The 20,592-nt window shown below is 42.6% G+C and overlaps 1 protein-coding gene across 4 annotated transcripts in view; it reads right to left on the bottom strand.

Annotated features, from left to right (window-relative positions):
• The window catches only part of PIP4K2A (phosphatidylinositol-5-phosphate 4-kinase type 2 alpha), a 178,424-nt gene that overhangs the window by 54,184 nt on the left and 103,648 nt on the right, over positions 1–20,592 (bottom strand). The window contains exon 1 of one of the 4 annotated variants that reach the window (XM_079947854.1): positions 8,199–8,617. The exons of the other annotated variants lie outside the window; for them this stretch is intronic. Within the exon in view, the coding sequence (XP_079803980.1) occupies positions 8,199–8,339 (141 nt within the window). The 5' untranslated portion in view covers positions 8,340–8,617. Of the gene's footprint in view, positions 1–8,198; positions 8,618–20,592 lie in introns of those variants that run through there. 4 annotated transcript variants of the gene reach the window in all.

The following is a 20,592-nucleotide window of genomic DNA, read 5'->3' as shown; positions in this document are numbered from 1 at the left end:
CTCATCCTGAAGCAAAGTTCTTAACCTGAAGCACTATTTCTGGGTTAGCGGAGTCTGTAACCTGAAGCATATGTAACCCGAGGTACCACTGTACATGGAAACATATGGTATTCAAAGAAAAATCCTCACAAAACATCCTCCAACAGTAACAGGGTTACTAGACATCAGCTCAGTGTTTTTTCAAAGTCTGCTAATACTGGGTTGGGGAGGGCAAAAAGTAAAGATTCACACAGAAGCGGGGCCAAGTTAACCATCAGCTCTGCAGGTGAAAGTTCAGAACACCTTGAATACAGTGGTGCAACTACATCCTAAAGCTGCCAAGCATATATGACATGAGGCATTATCACCTGCGCTAAAAGAAGAGCAAGGCATCAGACTATCTAAAGCCATACAGAGCAGCATCATTAGAAGAGAACAAACAGCTCTTCTTTTCTATCAGGTTGGAAGATAGAAAGAAAGTTATCCCAGAGATCCAATATAGACAACCCTCTCTTATCTTTTATGGAGTTGGACAACATAGGAAGGCAGGCACCGCAGGGCTCATGATCTTATCTTTATACTACCCTCCCTCCAAGATGCCCTGTATCCATTTGGACTCATTCTATATTTAAAGAATCACTGCCATGCACAAATATTTTAAGAATTTGTGTTATTCTCCTATAAGGTCAAACATCTTGCAAGTTCCTTTACTTAGTAAGAAGAGTGGATCTGGTTCTTGTAAATGAGTCACATTTTAGAAAGAGAGAGATAGTCTGATCTGCCTACTTAAGATGTCCTATGGGTTTGCAGATGCTACCACAGTAACTATAGCAACTGCTGGTTTGAATAGTTTGTGTTAAATGTTTAAAGTGCAATCTTTCAACTTTTTCCATCATGTCATCTGCTCTAAGTATAAAATGCATAAACTTTAGTGCTGTAGCTTTCCCTCAAACATGAAGCCCATTTATGTAATGCCAAGCCATCTTAATCAAGCAGGTGGTTACCACTCAACAAAGATTGGCCTTTGTACCAGAGGGCTGGAAATCAGCAAATGTGACACTAGTTTTTAAAGATTAGGGGACCAGAATCCAGGAAGGTGCAGGTCAATTTGCTTAATATCTGTTTCGGGTAGATTGGGGACTATGTTAAAGATAACATGAATTGTGATATAGCCAAGACTACACAAGAATTAGTCTTAACGAAAAAGAATAAACATGGCTTCTGCAAAGGCAAGTCCTCTCTTACGAACATTTTAGCATTTGTGGGGAGTGTGTCAGGCATATGGACAGGTGTGAGCCAGTGGACATCGTATACTTAAATGTTCAAATAGCTTCTGAGAGAAGCTCTCAAAGGCTCCAGAAAAAACTTATCAATCCATAGGAGGACTTGTTCTCTTATCCTATGAATGCTAACTCGTATCTCAAGTTAGGGTGAGCAGCAAAGTGACCCAAGTTTGCAAACACCAAATTATTCAGAGTGGCAGCAAAAAGGAATTCAAGGGCTCCCTTTCGGAGCTCTCAGCAAACTGAGTGAATTGGGCAATAAATTGGCAGATATTGTAGAATGCATTGACTTATTATATCTTACCTGACATCTTAACTGTGTCTTCAATGTTCTATTATGACTGACAGTTAGCATTACTAAATGTATTCACATAATGCATCGAATGATTTCAATCCTGTTTTGGATGGCCCAGCTTTTATGATATTGGCAGTCACTGCAATAGCTTTTAGAAATGCAGAACAAGCCAGTCCTAGAGTTCTACACATCGGATTTCCATTGAGCAGAATGCAAATCAGATCTATAGCCCCGTAATCTAGCCAACATGGCACAGCATGAGAGAAGATCTTCCTACAGTTTGGCCTGAAAGACGTATTTTTCCCCATTAAGAATGTAAAAAGAGCCTTCTGGATCAGGCCAGTGGCTCATCTCACCCAGCTGCATCATGTTGTCACAGTGGCCAACCAGATGCCTGTGGGAAGCTGGCAAGCAGGATCCGAGTGCAAGAGCCTTCTCCCTTCCTGTGGTTTCCTGCAATTTGCTTATAACTTTCAACCATGGAGGCAGAGCACAGCCATTATGGGTAGGTAATAGCCAACAATAGCCTAATCCTTCATGGATTTGTCTAATCCTCTTGTAAAGCCATCCAAGTTGGTGGCCATCACTGCCTCCTGTGGGAGCAAATTCCAAAGTTTAACTATGTGCTGCATTTTTTTTTTGTCTCTTTGCATCCTCCAATGTCCAGCTTCATTGGATGTCCATGAATTCTAATGTTATGAGAGAGAGTAAAACTTTCCCCTATCTACTTTCTCTACGCCAGGCATAATTTTATATACCTCTACTTCTTAATTGCCTTTCCTCTAAACTAAAATGCCCAAATGCTGCCACCTCTCCTCACAGGGGAGCTGTTCCACCCCCTTGATCAGTTTTCTCACTCAGTTAAGTCAGAGCACTTTGAAGATTGTAGGATGCTTGCATTTCCTCACATTTTCAGGGCTAAACCCAAAGTTAGTCAACAGGTAGGCTGACTGGGGTTTTATGGGAAAGCAGCAGGTAAGTCACATTGTGCCAGAGTTGCACTAAGTACTCCAAAGCCTTGGTCTCAAATAGCAGGGACAGTCTATGTATTACATGGAGGACTTCCTGATCCTGAATGGGGTAACTGCCCCTGAAGGAGCACATGTCCATGGAGGCGCAGGTTAATTCTGTGTCCAGGGCAGCTGTTTACCAGCTCCATCTGGTACGCAGGCTGAGACCTACCTGCCCGCGGACTGTCTTGCCAGAGTGGTGCATGCTCTAGTTATCTCCTGCTTGGACTACTGCAATGCGCTCTACGTGGGGCTACCTTTGAAGGTGACTCAGAAACTGCAATTAATCCAGAATGTGGCAGCTAGACTGGTGACTGGGAGTGGCTGCCGAGAACACTGGTCCTGAAAGATCTGCATTGGCTCCCAGTACGTTTCCAAGCACAATTCAAAGTGTTGGTGCTGACCTCTAAAGCCCTAAACGGCCTGTATACTTGAAGGAGCATCTCCACCCCCATCATCCAGCCCGGACACTGAGGTCCAGCGCCGAGGACCTTCTCCAGCGCCGAGGACCTTCTGGCGGTTCCCTCAGTGCGAGAAGTGAGGTTACAGGGAACCAGGCAGAGGGCCTTCTCGGTAGTGGCGCCCGCCCTGTGGAACGGCCTCCCAGCAGATGTCAAGGAAATAAACAACTATTTTACTTTTAAAAAACAACTGAAGGCGGCCCTGTGTTTTAATGTGTGATGCTGTATTGTTTTTAATATTCAGTTGGAAGCCGCCCAGAGTGGTTACGGAAACTCAGCCAGATGGGCGGGATATAAATAATAAATTATTATACATAACATTTCACTTTATAGATGGCTCCATTCTTCATCCCACCCCCAGGTGGGGCTGGCAAGAGTGAGGCCTAAAAAGGGCTTAAGACACAGCATTACTGGGAGAGGTAGAACAGGAATCTGGTCCACCCCATTCTCCAGCATTACAAACCTGGGGCCACATAAAACCCTCAAAACAAAGCAAAGAGCCAACCTAAAATTTAGGTCTACCTACACTATGTTACAAATGAATTCTAACTTTTTTCATTCTTATATTCAAGTTTGAAGCCAAGGCTGTTTTCATAGTCTCCTAAAAATAAAAGTCTATTAGTGATGCTGTCAGCATCTGAAATTAATGGGCTTGGAACAAAAGATTATCTATCTTGTAATGCCCAGCTGTATTCTGAGAGAAGCATCCTTACCCTGAAATTCTTCTTCTTGCTCAAAATGGAAAGTCAATATTGTTTTGGCCTTGTGCCAATCTGCACTTGCATGATCTGCATATCTATCAGGCTAGGTGCTCCATGAGCTAGTAGTAGCTGCTGGTGAAAGCTCAGAAGCTTATTTTAAGCACTCACTGCTCAAGTGTTGGGAGTGTGTGTGGGTAAATTACAAATTACTTTTGCTCCGAGCCATTTGGTCAAGCATTTCTAAGCAGAAAAGTTAGCTCTACCCCCAAGAGATTATAGCATGAAAATGTGATCATACCAGTGCTAGTAAATATATATATATTAAAAAAAGGCAAAAACTAATTGACTAGCAACAATAGCACTATATTTTTAAGAAGCTGCTGTTTTTTGTTTTTGAAAATGAAGGCAAAGAAGAGTTTTCTATTATATGGTCCTTACTCATGGGGAAAGCTGCTTGTTTGAAACACTGTTCACAGAAAGCTTTTTCATTCCCAGGCAAGAAATTCCACAGATGTTCACTGTGATATGAAACAGGATTGTGGGGATTATAAAAATGTTGCAATCAGTTCTTAGCAAGGGCAGAAGAGACTCTACTCTACCCACTTTCCAAGTAGCTATATTCTGTGCCAAATGGGATGAGTGAGAGGACTCCTCTCCACCAAAGATACTCTGCACAGGTTCCAAGGAAGCTGTAGACAAACACAGAACACAGTTATGTACTATTCAAAGCCTACACACACAAATGGCAAATGCATTCCTACCACTCCTAGCATTTACGGTGCTTTCCCTTATGCCCAGGACTAGACAAAGATGCAGGAATCTAACAATGCCTACAAAAGGTATAGAATCTGTAGGGGTGGGGAGATGAGCCATAACATATTTGCCCAAGGATGTCATCTAAAAATATATAAAGCTCAAACTGGCTTAGGAATTTGAAATATATTTTTCCAGCATTGCCTATAACGCTTTGGTCATTTAAAAGAATGGCCATTCCAACACATGCACTTACAAAATAAGAGTACTTAAAACCGTATTTTCTTTTCTTCTACAAGTTTAGTTAAGTTACAGGTAGGTAGCCGTGTTGGTCTGCCATAGTCAAAACAAAATAAAAGAAAAAAAATTCCTTCCAGTAGCACCTTAAAGGCCAACTAAGTTAGTTCTAGGTATGAGCTTTTGTGTGCATGCACACTTCTTCAGATACACGAAAGCTCATACCTAGAACTAACTTAGTTGGTCTTTAAGGTGCTACTGAAAGAAGTTTAGTTAAGAGCATGTTTCTGCAATTTCTTTAATTCTACACATACTCTGGTTTTTCTTCAGATTCTACACTTTTCACACTTTAATTCTACACTTGTGGTTTCAATGTATTCAGTATGACTTCAACATTAGTATCTTACAAAAGCTGCTCAGTCTGGTGGAGTTTAAAAAGAAGTTAAAGCTATGAGGGAGACAACCAAATGATTGCTAATCTTTATTAATGACTTTTAAATTCCTTTTTCAAATTAACCTACCTTATCTTTTACAAGTCTAGCCCTATGGCCCCATTCTTAGCAGATCAGGCTGCTTCTAAGTTAACACATGTTCCAAGTAGTCTATTAAGTTATGTATTTAGAAGTACTGCATCTATAAAAAATATTTTGCCACTGTAAGACTTGAAGTTAAAAAAACATGGTGAAAACTCTGCACTAAAAGTTACAGTTCAACATCTCCTGCGGCTTCTCATCCTACAAGACAAATCTGTTACTACAAGACAAATCTGTTACAATTATTTTAATGTCAAAGTCATCAACTCATGGCATTTACTACCGCAATCAATAGAAAACAAGTCTGATTACATTATCAATTATTCTGAGATAACCCCTGAACTTGCCTTCATCTCTTGAAGATGTAAACAAATCAGAGGTTAAAAGAGAATTGAACAGTCAACAACCCATCTCTCTCATTTATCATAAGGCAGACGCCACAGGTGATGCATGACTTTCACAGTTCCACAAGCCCAAGCCTAGATTGCTACCAAGGGTCTGTGGCTCAGAAGTGTGAAATTATTTCTTGTATACAAATGAGGTTCTTGGGTGATGAGTCCTAGGACAGTGACCGAAGTTGGACACATTTGTGTAAATATACCTACATGCAATGCTCAGATGCTGTGCTTGGTTTTCATATTTTAAGACAAAGTTTTCACATAGAATCACTCTTCCTTGGATGAAAAGCTCTAGTTAAAATGATCTTCACTTGCTGTTTGGGGAAATATGAAGACGGAGAGCCATTACACAGTTTAGCACAACTTCCAATATATCTGGATGCCAAGAATAAGTCTAAGAAATGAGAAGTCTAGTAACACTGCTTCGGGAGACTTGTTAGCCAACTTCCCCCTAACACAGATACGTTTCCCAAGAAAGATAGTATTATGCTGTTTCTGGATAAAGAGGATGATTAGTCACCAAACCACAAACCTAACCTCAAGATGCAGCATAGCACCACTGCAATAGAACAGAGTGAATAGCTATGAAAGTTATCATTAACATCTTAAAGTTGCATACAAACTTGCACTTGTGCAAAGGGCGATGCCTGTGCAGTGGTGGATATTTCCCATATATGTACAACAATGCATTTGCAAAACAATTCTCAACAACACAAATGTATTTGCAAAACAAAGCACTTTTCAAGAAAGAGAGGGGAAGTGTGTAGGCAGCAGAGAGGATTTGGAAGTAGCTAGGTTTGAAGATCAAAAGGCAGCCTGATTTAGCTTCTGGTAAAAGCTGCCAATATAGGCACACAAGTTCAGTGGGAGAAATTCACAGTCAGTTTGTTTTAAATAACTGCAGTAACTGAAAGTAACAAGACAGCAAAGGTTTCTGTCCAAGCAAAGTAGGGACAGTCAGCAAAGTGCAGATATCAGAAGTTCACAGAACGTAGCGCAGATTGTGCTCTTCTCCCACTTCCCCAAGCTCAAGGGCAGTTTGCAGCAGCACCTTGAACAGAAAACCTTGCAGGTCTCGTCTGAACACACTTGCATAACTGAAGTATCACTTCTTTAACCAGGTGAACACAACCCTAACAAGGTAAGACATTACACATGTTTTTTACTTGACAAGTCAACACTCCTTTTCCTGTTTAAAGCCTTTTATACATAGTGCAATCCAAGCTTCAAGCATCTTAAGTCCTACTACAAAGTACATCCTAGAACAGCCAACATAGAAACCAGACATGCATAGCCATCAGAACTAGTTATTTTCAAAGCTTGCTCATAAATAATATTTGGTTGAAGTCACAAGGTCCTATCATTGCCAATATTCAAGCTGATATGCTACAACTCTGCCAAAAGCCAGTAGCCAAGTCTCACATTTCTGTTCTCCTTGATCTGATCAGATCAACACCGCACAGGTAGAAGCACTGCTACCAACAGAGAAGCTGAACACTGCAGTACTCCAAGGCAGCAGCATGCCTCTAGCTTCCTTACCGTAGCAGTGTTTTATCTCAGACATCATTAATCGTCCTGCCTCCCAGCTACACAATACTGATTATGTCTGGGGAGGGGTTGGGGGGGGGAGATGGTTTGCTGTGCATGTATAACAGATCCCAGCACTTCTGCAGCCTGACATATTTTTTTACCACTACTCAGCAAAATGCATCCAACCTGGACAGCAGCAAAGCCATTAGCCCAGTGGCAAAACACACACAGCTCCTACCATTAATCTAACGCTGCCCAACTGTCAACCATCCCCAAGATGCACTTAAATAAGAGTAGCGTTTGTTTAGCAGATTCCCACCCCCAAGCCCATTTCAGGGCAAGAAGTACAATCAGCTAGCACAGTGAATATAAGAGCGGTATTGCTTTGAGGTCCATTTAGTCGCCACAGCAAATAGCGATAGCAGCTACCAAGTACTGGGATGCCCATAGCCCTATACACAAGGTTGTGTGTGCATGCGACAGAGAAAGGTGCACAAAGAGAAAAGAATATACGGCAGGGTGTATGGCACACCCATGGCTTTTGCCACCCCAAGGGCAGGACGCCTCTGAACTCAAGTGCCCAAGGGCACATTCCTACCCCACAGGCAGAGAAGCACATCGCCTACCCCACAGGTGAAGACATTTCATCTTTCCCCTTTCTAATTACACTAGCCAGTCCCCTTCCTCACTAGGAACTACTGGCAGGAATCCCCTATAAAACAGAGAAAGGGGGTGGGAGAGATGGGTGGATTAAAAAGAGAAAGTGTGCATATGTTGGGGGGGGGGTTGCAAGTACGTGCTCCCTTTCAGAACTGCTGAAGGGGGAGGGAAATAGAGCTATGGGGAAGGTACTGATCCGGAGTATGGGAAGCGAGGGGGCACAGAGAGAGGCCCCGCATTGACAGGAGGAAGGAGGAGAGGGGTGGAGGGAGGAGGCGGAGGTTGCGGCGGAGACGAAGGGGCCTCCGCCGGGCCAGCAAAGCAACCACCCCCCGCCCCAGGAAGCGCCGGCTCTTACCGAGTGGTTCACCCCCCACATGAGGACGCTGAGCAGCGGGTCGCTGGCCCGGAAGAGCTTGACTTTCTGGGCCACGAAATGCTTCTTCTTGGTCTTGGTCTTGCTGGCCATAACGGACACGATGTTGCCCGGGGCCGCCATGGGAGACGCCGAGGAAGCAGACGCGAGAGGAGCAGGGCAGAGAAGGAGGGACGGCGATGCTCCCGCCGCCGACACAGGAGGAGGTGGAGCAGGGCCGGGAGGAGAGACGGAGCACGGCTGGGGCTGCGCGGCGGGCGCTAGCGCGGTTGCGGCAGGAGGGAAGCGGCGGGCTCGTCCCTGGCGCTGCTGCTGCTGGTGGTGCCGCAGCTGCTGCTGCTACCGCCGCGAGACGCTGCCAAGCGCATCCTAGCCGGGCCGCCTGCGCCGCCGCCGCTCGCTGAAATGGCCCCGCGCGCCGCCTCCGCCTCCTCAGGCCACGCCCTCTACCCTCCTACGGGGGGGGGGGAGAGGCCGCCGCCGCCACTGCCTCCAGCCCACTCCTTTGGCCCCGCCCACAGAGGCATCGCGCTCCCAGCGGCGGAGTTGTGAGGCGAGGTTGCGGCCGAGCCAAGGCGTCTTGCCTACTAAGGAGCATGCGCGGGACTTCTGGGCATGCGCGGCGGCCGAATGTGAAGCCGCTTTCTCCCCTTTTTCACCAATTCCTTTCCCCCTTTTGCCCGACGCCTTGTTCCGAGCGTTCTTCTGCTAACTTGAGACAAGTTGGTTGGATTGTAGGTGGGGGGACAGTGACTGGTTAAAGTCCCACCTGAAGAGCAATGGAAAACCGGTGTTGGTTGGTGGGTTCTCCCGGTTTTTAAATTGTTCTGACTACACGTTTTGCTGTTGTAAACTGCTTTCGAGATTTTGTTTTCATGGGAGATAGGTCTGGGTCCAGGGAAATGATCGGATAAATGGTCTTCTGCTTCTCGTCCCGATTATCACATCAAGTAGATTAGACAAATGAAATTTTAAATTGTTTGAAAACTGTTTTCAATATAGTGTTATAATATGGTTACCAGATTTTTTTCAATGAATCTGGGGACCCTTTTTTAAAAAAAGCTGAGTAGCAACGGAGTCAGTAGTGGGGATGGTGAGGCAAAAGACCCTGGGCCCAAGCTCACATGCATATTGTATAAAGGTGCAAAGCCCTTCTTTCACACCCTGTGAAACATAAATGTGCAGAGTTTTTAAAAACCTGGGTAACGGCCGCCCGCCCGCAACTTCTGAGCCTCCCCCAATCAGTCAAAACAAAGGGGGAAGGGGGCAGGAGATCTGTACGGCCGGATGTCCCCAGTTCCCCTTCAGCAGTGGTGGCAGCAGCGGCAGTCAGCAGCCCGGAGCCAGCCTGGTAGCACAGTTGACTCTGGCTGGCTTCAGGAGCTTCTTGCTGCCATGGCGCCCACCATTTTTCCTCGCCGGAACATCATATGGGGACTTCCGATGAGGAAAAATTGCGGGCGCCATGACAGCGAGCAGCTCCTGAAATCAGACAGAGCCAACTGCGCTACTAGGCTGGCTCCAGGCCGCTGAGGCTGCCACTGCCACATTTCCTGGGGACAGATTTGCAAATCTGGGGACATTCCGGGGACGGAATTTGTCTGGTGACAGATTTGCAAATCCGGGGGCTGTCCCTGGGAATTGGGGACACCTGGTAACCCTATGTTATAATGCAACCCGTCCCAGGACTTTAGAGTGAAGGGCAGGTGGGTACGTATGTAAGTAATGTGTGCACATTAACAAATCTCATTAAAATGCCCTTAAAAATATTAAGTTGCAATCCAACCCTATCCTGGAGAAACCTTAACATATAACAGTTATTTTTATTGCATGGAAATGGAGGATCTTCTTTTTGAATTACAGCCTATCCTGTTCTGCACACTGGGTAGAACAAAATTGGACCTTGAGGCTTTGCTGCCAGAGGCAGAGAAGCAACTGGTGCCTCCTGCCTCCCATGTACCCAAGGCCAGTCAAGTTCTTTTTGGCATCTGATGCAACAAATCTCACAGATGCTTGACAAGAAAAATACAACAATAATAAATTATATAACTATCACTTTACTGCCCTCTCGTGACACTCAAAATCAGTTCCCTGAGGCAGCTGCTATGCCTAATAGAAGAGTTGGCTAAAGCAAAGATAACATTGATACTAAATTTCACTGCGCCAGCAGAATGAGATGCTACACTGTTGTAATGAATTTATATTAGAGTTGCAACACAAGTGCTGCTAGCATGCTCTCTGCACTGGTGGGATTTCCCCAATACAAGGGGGAAATTTTGCAAGGTGGGTGTAGTGGGGAAAGGGCCACATTTATTTAGTTCAAGTCTCATGCTGGCTTGAGTCAGGGCCAAACTACGGTACTTCTGAGGTTAATTATGTGGATTTAATTAACACACAGGTCTTTTGAGCCCAGAGACCACTAGGGAGATTAGCTCTTTATCTCACCTCTTTGAAAATGCTGCCTGCATTTTAGGGCAGTGATGGCTAACCTGTGATGTTGTTGGGATCACAACTCTCACCATTCCCAACTACTAGCCATGTTGGCTGGGGCTTATGGGAGTTGGAGTCCAACAACATCTGGAGGACCACAAGTTCCCCATCCCTGCTTTAAGGGAAGCTTCTCTTCATGCCAGTGGGAGCTTCCTTTGAAATGCAAAGAGCAGCTTCAGAAAGGAGATTTTTCTTGTGACTGGCAAGGAGAGAAATGTGAAAATCACATTTCTTTGGCCCTCACCCTGTGTTGATTGTGTGATCTGTTACATCTCTGAAACCAGTGTTGTAAGTAAAGACACTCCCACTGGAGTTGATGGGGAATCTCATAACCTGATAGAAGGAATGGGGTGCAGAAGGAAGATGAACTGCTGACCTTAGCCCCAAGCTACTTTTCTTTGCATGGAGAGAAATGTGTGGGTATCTTGCATCTCTGATGGCCCCAGTGCTCAGCAATGACACCAGCAGGTAAATGCACATAATGTAACCAAACTTGCTCTCAACCATTGTGGAGATCATTTTGCACCCGTTCAGGTTACTGAACATATAAGAGCATATAAGGAAGCAAACAGAAACATTAGATCAAGATTTGAAAAAGGGGGAAAAAGTAGCAAGCATAGAGAAAGCTCCACCCGCTGCAGCAGTAGTGCCAGATAAGGAGCTGAAACAGGCACCACCTCATAGAAGAAGAAACTTTATCCCAGGTTTGGAGCAACTGTGGTTGGCTTTTAGCAACGCCAACATCCTTGTGGGAAGAGATACCAATCAGCATGCCGGTCTGAGTCACTAAATTTGGTCTGTGAACATCTAGCAGGCTGAATCAGTGCATTGGTTACCTACAAGAACACTCAAGGACCCCCAAAACGAGGCTGCCCTTTGTTTAACTGGGTTGTTCACAGTTATGGCTGCATGCTGCTTGGCTCTTCCCACTGGATAAAAGCATAAGAAACCCATAACACTTGCTAGGGTCTTCATCATTGCATCACCTTTGCATTCCGTCCTGAAGAACTCCTTATTTGGCTAGGTCAGTGCACTTTCCCATGTTAAAAATGAGCTCCCACATCCCGGCCTCAGATTTTGCTTGGCCTCTGATGCTGGTGCTAGTTTTCTTGCTCTTTGTCTTGAGAATGCAGCGCCAGCTTCTCAGTTTGGGGCTTATGCCAGAAAAGCATTTTTCATCTTGAGGAATCTTTATATTGTTCATCAGAGATGTTCTTCCCACACCTAATGCATTCCAGGCCATGCCTGTTTTTAGTTACTATTGTTTCTTGTTACAAATTCCCTTCTTTTAGAAATCTGCTATGGCTGCATATCCTACATGTTACTAGGAAGTAAATGCCATTGAAATCAGTGGCACATACTTTCAAGTAAACATGGTTAGGATGTGGGTGTGTGGCTGTGTACACACTCCCGTTTATGCTACATCCAGTGCATTCCAACTACTGGTTTGGGAAGCGATGTACATATTCCATTAGCCACAATCAATGTCTATCCTGCTGTTTCTGATGAAATGCTGCATTTTGATGCATTTTTCGTCTTCAACCAGCTTCAATCCAAATTGAGAAAAAGAATGACCTAGCCGCATTTTAAGTTAGCACAGCATGCACAGCCCTATGTGTGCTTTACTGTCTATGGAAACTAGGGCAGCATTTTTAATTCCTCCAATTTGTTTACAAATCAGAGAATAAGAACAGCACATGGCTTTTTTTAATCTAGTACCTCTACAGTGCCATCTTAGGCTCAGAAAGTATTGTGCTACCTTTGCAGAAGTTTGAGTTTGAATGTGACAGACCCTGCCTGAAACCCTGTTTGGCGGTGAAGCTAACTAGGAGATCAGTGTGCATAGGATTGCATGGGTCAGTGTCCAAGAATATTCTTCAGCAGAATATTATGTTTGCGCCTAATTCTCTTTGAAATGATGATCTTGCATCTGCAGCAAGTAAAAGTACAGTGTTGGAAACCCCTGCTGCTATTTTGCATGTGCATACTTCTTGTGTGGTTTTCCCCACCCCATCCCTTCCTACATTTGCAGATGATGTTGCTGCCAACACTTCCTCTGCAAGCTAGTAATAGGTCAGCTGTCAGGGTTTGCAAACTGCAGAGGAAGTACATTTTTGTTGCTGAAGAAACTGCCGAGTCAATGCAACTGGCAGTTCTATGATATCTTTTGTCCTACAGCGATGCACACTACCTACGACACTGAGAAGGTGACAGTGATGGCATTACCCTATATATGTATATACCAAGAAACATGTCCCATTAAGTTAAAAAGGACTTACTCCCACATCTATGGGCACATTTACACATGTGAACTCTGGGAGATGTGGTTTATCTTTATGGGGGAAAGCTGCAGTGAGTCTCAGGCTCACACATACCTCGTCCACCACCGCCTCCATTTTGGCTGCGATAAGGAGATTGCAAGCTTCCACTCCTGTTTCAGATTAACCACAGATTAGCATGTTGTTCTAACCCCAAACTGTGGCTAATCTTAATTATAGTGAGCTCGAACAAGCCAACTTCAAAACATGAGTAATGAATCCGGCTTGTTTTCACTAACCATAGTTAAGAATAACCACAGTATAAGTTTAGGGTAACATTCAAAACTGTGGTTTATCTAAAACAGAAGTAAAAGGTTCCAATCGCCTCCTTGCAGCCATGCTGGAGAACACATGCACATTCAAGATTCACTGAAGCTTGGTCTTGTAAGGTTAAGCCACAGTTTAGTGTTGTATCTGAATTCAGCCGGTGGGGCTTAGATGTGAAGGTGGCAGTTTTACCCTGATCCATTGAGAAATGTGGGCATAAATGTGGGCATAAAGAATGCCCACACTCAGTGTTTACTTCCCTAGAATACTCTTTCCAGGTGTCTTTCTTCTTTGTCCAGTAGTTAAAAAAAAAAAAGAGGGTGAGAGGTAGAAATTTTCTTGAAGGATTGTTCCACGTGTAATTTAGACAGTCCCCTCCTTCCTTTGGTAGTGAATGATCCACAATAAGGAGTGATATTTTTGTTGTTGTTTTAGGAATCAAGCATATTAATTTCTCTACTTTGTGGGAGTAGTTGTTCCTCTTTGCTAAGTGTTTCTCACAATACTTTTTAAATACAAAGGTGAGAATTCACACTGGTGAATCATGATATCTGTGTCTGAAGACACCTGTGAAAGTAATATCATGAAAATAAAGCATGCAAATTGCTTGCAAAAAAGGCGTGTGAATTATATGGTGGCATAGAGAAGTATGCATTTGCATAATAAGCCCACTCACCATTTTTTGTTCAAGATGTCCAACCTGCCTCAGAGAACTGAGCTCAGGAAGCATCACATTCTTCCTGTTTCTGATAGATGCTGGCTGTCATAGTAGCCAACTTCTAGATGCCAAGGTCCTTGCCCCCGCCCCCATATTTAAGGAGGCTAGCACCCTCAAGTTGATAGACATTGCCATTCAAATGGTGTTCCTTCTCCATTACTCCAGTATACCTGAAGGAGCGTCTCCACCTCCATCGTTCTGCCTGGACACTGAGGTCCAGCGCCGAGGGCCTTCTGGCAGTTCCCTTGCTGTGAGAAGCCAAGTTACAGGGAACCAGGCAGAGGGCCTACTCGGTAGTGGCGCCCGCCCTGTGGAACACCCTCCCATCAGATGTCAAAGAGAAAAATAACTACCAAACTTTTAGAAGACATCTTAAGGCAGCCCTGTTTAGGGAAGCTTTTAATGTTTAATAGGTTGTTGTATTTTAGTGTTTTGTTGGAAGCCACCCAGAGTGGCTGGGGAAACCCAGCCAGAAGGGCGGGGTATAAATAATAAATTACTATATTATTATTATTATTATTATTATTCCGTTGCCAGAAAGCCATATTTGTAGTGTTAGAAGTTACGTGAGGCCCATGATGCACTCCTAGCAGCTGCAAAGTATACATTGCAGAAATACACAAATACAAGGAAGAAACAGACCCATGCACAGTTGGTTCTCTATTCTTGCTATGTTGCTGTTGGTTTTTATTTGTTTCTGAACAGGCTTGGTATTTCTTTTTGAGATGAAAGGCAGTGTAAGAATTCTAACAACATAATAATCTTAATTTATAATGCTGGTGCTGGTGATGTCTCAGAGGAACGAGGCCAAGATAAGAGTTGACAGGACACAGCAACTATGGGAAGGAATGAGAGACAGAATACACAGCATGGAAAATAATAATAAGAAGAGGAAGGTCGAGGGTGTTTCATTCCCTTCTTTCACACCTACTGTATGACAAGGAAATTGTTATGCAGAGTTACACAATCTGTGAGCACAAAAGAGGCAAGGATCAGCCAAAACAAATGACTCACTTCACAAAAATACCCACATTAGCATCATCTCGTAAAGCCAGTCCCCAAACTCTTGATCAAATAGTCAAGTGTCTCCACACTACTGCATCCAAGTAACTCACCTTGGCAGAGGGAAAAATCAGGATTTGGTAAGGACCTCTTTCCTTATTCTAAATTAAAAGACTAGGGTAGCTGGTTTTCATCATTGTAAGGCTAATTTGGTTAAGAGTGGTTAAACAGGGGGTGCATGCGTGTGTGTGTGTGTGTGTGTGTGTGTGTGTGTGATGAATGGCTAAGCTGTCTCTAATTTTTTGTTATTAATTAATCACATCCTCTGAGGCATCTCAAAATGATTTAAAGTACAATAAAAACTTGTATAAAAACACTTATAAAAACAGTTAAACAATTGCATATATAAAATCATTTTTTTAACAAAAGCCAACTACATATAAAACTATTTAAAAACTGCCAAATAGAATCAATTTAAAATCTGAAATAGGTACCAGCATGGGTAACTAACTGTTATGCATAATTTCTTACTACAATTCTGTGCTTCTGGTATTGTGTTTTTTCTTGGGGGGGGGGGAGTAATGCTCCTATCCTCATTCCCAAGATTACTTATTTTTATTGCTTTTTATTATTGATTGATTGATTGATTGATTGATTGCTCCAGCAGGCATTTGAACTGAAGTCTTCTTTTATAATTCTAATGGGATTGTTATCTTTTTGGTATTTTATTTCTTGTGCACCACTTAAAAGACACTTGCAACCAAGTGGCAAACAAATTGTTTAAACAAGCAAATAAAATCGCTGCATCGAGGAAGTTATCACCATAGGCACCAGATGAATATTATTTGTGATATAATTAGGACCTGTGCCTCCTAGATCTTAGGTTATTATTTCCGTTTTGATTTTTTTAGAAACTGTGTGCTCCTCTGCTGTACAACCGCAGCATGAGAGCACTCAGCCATGCCCTATTTTAAAACAAACAAAAATAAACAATGCAAACCACAACATGGGCCTCCTGTGCACATCTCTCATTTTAAAAACTAAACTAAACTTAAAGTTTGAAGGTGATGTGCTCCTTCAGTAATGTACACATCTGACTGGGGGAAAAACATTTTTTTTGTCTTGAACACACTCATAGCTATCTTCTTGTCACAAGCCTACCCATGTTTCCATCCTTCTCCCTTTTACAATGTGCTGCTTGGGACTTATGGGAGAAATTTCACAAAGCCTCATGTGCACTTGACCTCATCTTAGGATCTATCATCCTGATCCTAAACATATTACTTGAAAACAAGTAAGACTAGAATAAATTCTTGCAGTCAGCACAATTCTCCCTGCCTGTCCGTGGCTCTATGCAGATGGGATGGGGACCTAGATTGTTGTCGTCCCCCCACTCCAATACATATTCAGCACTCTCATTGCCCATGCTAGCTCCCAGGCAAGCCCTGATACAAACCAAGACCTTCTGCCTCTGATAGTTTGGGAAATGTTTTGAAGTTCCTCCACAACACACAAAAAACACACACTACTCAATTTATTTCTGTGATGGGGGGACTTGTGGTCCTCCCATCATCACCTGTCCAAAAGACATCATTCTGTCCAAAGACATCAGGAGGGTCACAAAACATTTCCCAACCCTCAACTATGGTCAAGACTAGGTATGGGACAGAAATTCAATTCAGGTCCAATTTGAAGCCAAATCTATCACTTCTGCACATTCTGAAACAGTATGCAAATCAAACATGCAATTTGCACTTATTTGAGATTTGTTATGCAGTTCACCAACCAACCCATGTTTAAAAAATGTGTATAGTAGGGGAAAGTTTGCATAAAAACGAATGTATTGGTTAAAATAGCATATGCAAATGCATTATATTAAGGAAATTGCTTACATGAATGTGTACATTTGTCAAAACTGCATTTGAAAATGTATTTATTAGGGAAATATGCACTAAATGGTGATGGATTTTCATTAGGGTTTTTTTTTTAAAGAAAAAAATCAAATTGCTGCAAACTGTGGATAACTGAATTTATAACTGGAAAAAGGAGAAACCAAGAGAGCCAAAATTGACAAATCATTTCATCCCAAGTCAAGAACTGGCATTGAGAATTTTTCCTCATTAAGGCTCACTATCATCACTGTTCTATTTTCTCTCTCCACCTACCATTTTATATCTTATCTTTTTCTTTTAAGACTCATCTTCCATTCTGCCTTTTCTTCTTTCACCCCCTTATAGGTTTCTTAATCTATTCTTTCCAATCTACCTCCCCGTCAGATTCATCTACTCGATTTATTTTTATCACCGATATACTTTATGTTCCTCCTCATGTGGGAATTGGCATTTGATTTTCCACACACCAATAAATAATAGCTGCTATTTTCACACCAACCTTCTTGTGCACTGGGGACAACCCCAGATCCTCTCCAGCTAATTAATCTGCATCTGACAATAATAGCACAGGGCCTGAGTCACTGCTGTGTTGCTGGTGATTCACAGAAAGGCAATGTACTGCAAACCAAAGAATCATTACAGCGAATCAGTTCCATATCAGTCAATGGACATAGAGACATCAGCTTCAGGTGCCAGAACTGAATGGGAAGCTGAATGCTAGCTTCTTTTTGTTAATGCATAAGTTAAAGAGTGGCCCATAGTAGCTTGGAATCATTCCTGCCCTTTGCTTACTGTTATTTAGCCTGGTCTCAAGACTGTTAGAGAGTAAGTGTTTGTAGAATTATGTCCAAAAAGCCCTATCTTTTCATTTTCAAGTATATCTTAATTAGACTGGGAAGATCTCAGTAGTCTCCAGTGTACAATCCATTTTCTGTGAAAATATCAACACTGTTTGTTCGGATGTGGAAAATTTAATACTAATTCTCATATGAGGAAAATAACACCCATTGTGTGTTGGTTTGGCTAGGGAGTTAGAACTCTGTGGGACTTGCTTTGGAGTAAACAGGTATAAGATCAAGCTGTTTGGTTTAAAAAGAAACACATTTGTAATCTAAAAAAATAAAATAAAAGCCTACACCTGATTCCCACCTTTGGGGAATCAAAAAGTGATTCCCAGACTTCCCCTGGGTATTCTGAAGAATAATGTAAAATAGAGATGGCCAAGCATTAAGTTTTATAACTTAATGTCAGATTGAAAAAATGTAGCACCCTGCTTGTGGTTAACGCTTAGCTGGAATGAAATATTCAACGCAGCAATAGAGAAATTAAAATAATAATTTATTTGTCAGACAAATAAATGAGGCACAGTGGTATATGGTTACCAAGCTCTGGCCTGGCCTCCTGCCATTCTGGCCAGCACTTATATTTCCTTAATCCAGCCCCCTTGCTCCTCCTGTGGCTGCCTCTGTCCAATCAGCCTGGTTGAAATTCCTATTGGCTGTTTGCTAGAACCAATCACAAAAGATACACCCATTTCCTCTTGTCCTTTTATGGGAAACAAAAAGATATATATTCTTCTATCTATAAATGACAAATAAGTAGTAATATATCTTACATGTGTCTCAACAAGGAACCTTAATTACCAGCTCACCTCGCCCTATTGCCCTCCAAAACAGATGGTTAATCTTAATTTTTTATCTTAAACAGATGTCAAGGATCTTGAATTTACATCATCATTGAAAGATCTCCTTCTCTTGAAGGTCTTTTAAACAAAGGCCTGACAACCATATGTATGCTCTAATGATGTTTCCTGCTTGGCAGGGGGGCTAGGCTGGTGGCTGATGGCCCCTGTGATCTCTTCCAACTATATGAAATAAGAATCTAGCATAAGGATTTAACATTTCTTAGCTTCTAATTCCTTTGCATAATTACATTTAAGCCAATATATTTAATACATAACATAGATAGCTTTTTAAAAGGAAAAGAAATCTTAAAAGGATCTCAGTTTAAGAAAGAAACAACTTTAGAAAAAGGCTTCCCAAAATACTCTCTTCCTTTCTGCCAGCTAGATGCTTTTCCATTGCTCTTGACCTTTGAACCTTAGGAAAATATGGCTCAAGTTTAATGGGAGGCACATGGTTTTATTTTACTATTTACCCACTCTTAATTATGTTTTTCTCTGCTTTTTTATCTTCTGTAATATGTAGGGTCAGTGTAACCTTGGCTGTCAGCCTGTAATTCCCTTTTTACGACTTTGAGAATTGTTTTCTGCTATAAATCAGGGGGGCCCCTTGTCTAGGAGGAAAAACATTGCCAAGGTTCTTAGGCAGCTGCTCTTCTGCCTGGCATGAAACATTTGAAGATCTTTAAGCTCATTTTAAAATACAGGCCCTGATCAAGCCTCAATAAAAATGCAGGCTATGATTAGATGCCTCAAAATGTTCAAGCTGCTGTATTCTAAATCCATTTACCTACAAGTTCTTAAATTAGAGAAGGGGAATGTGAGCCCCACTCCCCATGTTGTTGGACTACAACTTCCATCATCTCTGACCTTTGGCTATGCTGACTGGAGCTGATGAGAATTATAGAGACCAGCAACACCTGGAGGGACACAGGTTCCCCATCTATGTTTTAAAGAGCTCCCAGGAAGTTAAAGAACTATTCCTATAGAATGTATTTGTTGACATTAATCTGTCTGAAGAGGCAATGGAGTGCGTCTTCAGGAGTGAAGTCAAACTGCTGGAGAATCACAGCGCCTGCTGTGGCTACAGAGACTTGTAACTCATAACTGCTGCCTCCTGCATTGTTACCAGCATAAAATGCAGTTGTCCTTTTTTCTCAAGTTGAAGCGAAGCTGGTTTATGGGGAAATGCATCAAAAACAGTATTTCATAAGAAAGAACAGGATAGATATAGTATAGATATGGATTGTGGCTAATGTCATGTGTACATTGCTACCCAAAACAGCAGTGTGAGCATGCAGGATGCAAAGTAAACAGGAGTGTATGCACAGCCTAGATAAGCCAATAACTGCAATCAAGAGAACCACAGGAGGTCATATAAAACACCATAACACCCCCTCCTGCCCTCCAAAGTCTACAGCTGAGCAATTTAAAATTAAGAGCCATTGTGGCATAGTGGTCAAAATGTCGGGCTTGAACCCCAGAGACCAAATCTCACATCAGCTAGGAAGCTCACGTGGTGACCTCAGACAGGTCACGATTTCTTAGTCTAACCTACCTCACAGGGTTGTTGTGAGGGTAGGATGGAGTGTGTGGAGAAGCATGTTTGTCACCTTGAAAGTTTGCCATTTTAAAATAACTTTTTGGTTGGTCTTAATGAATGTATTACCCAACTGTGGTCATGGAGTGCTTGTGATCATTTGGCAATTAATTTGGCCAGCAGATAACTACAACTAAGTTTTGTTAGGAGGCTGGAAAAGTGTGGACTATATATAGATTGTGGATGAAACCCAACTGCCGGAAAACACAGCTTGAGTTTTAATCCCAGGTGTGTTGTTGCTGAGCTCTCTGAATTGCACTTGAGATGTTTACCACAATCTCAATGCCAACAACAGATGGTGGTGTAATATTCTGCTCCAGCCTGTCAATTTGTTATTCCGTTACATTTTAGAGAGGGCTTTTTATTCAGTAGAATTAGGTGGACAAAAAACACCAACAAAGACAAATC

The sequence above is a fragment of the Podarcis cretensis genome, assembly GCF_951804945.1.
Source record: "Podarcis cretensis genome assembly, chromosome: 12".
Classification (NCBI taxonomy): Eukaryota; Metazoa; Chordata; class Lepidosauria; order Squamata; family Lacertidae; genus Podarcis; species Podarcis cretensis.
The sequence above is the reverse complement of the archived record's forward strand: the minus strand, read 5'-3'. Positions and strand labels throughout refer to the sequence as shown.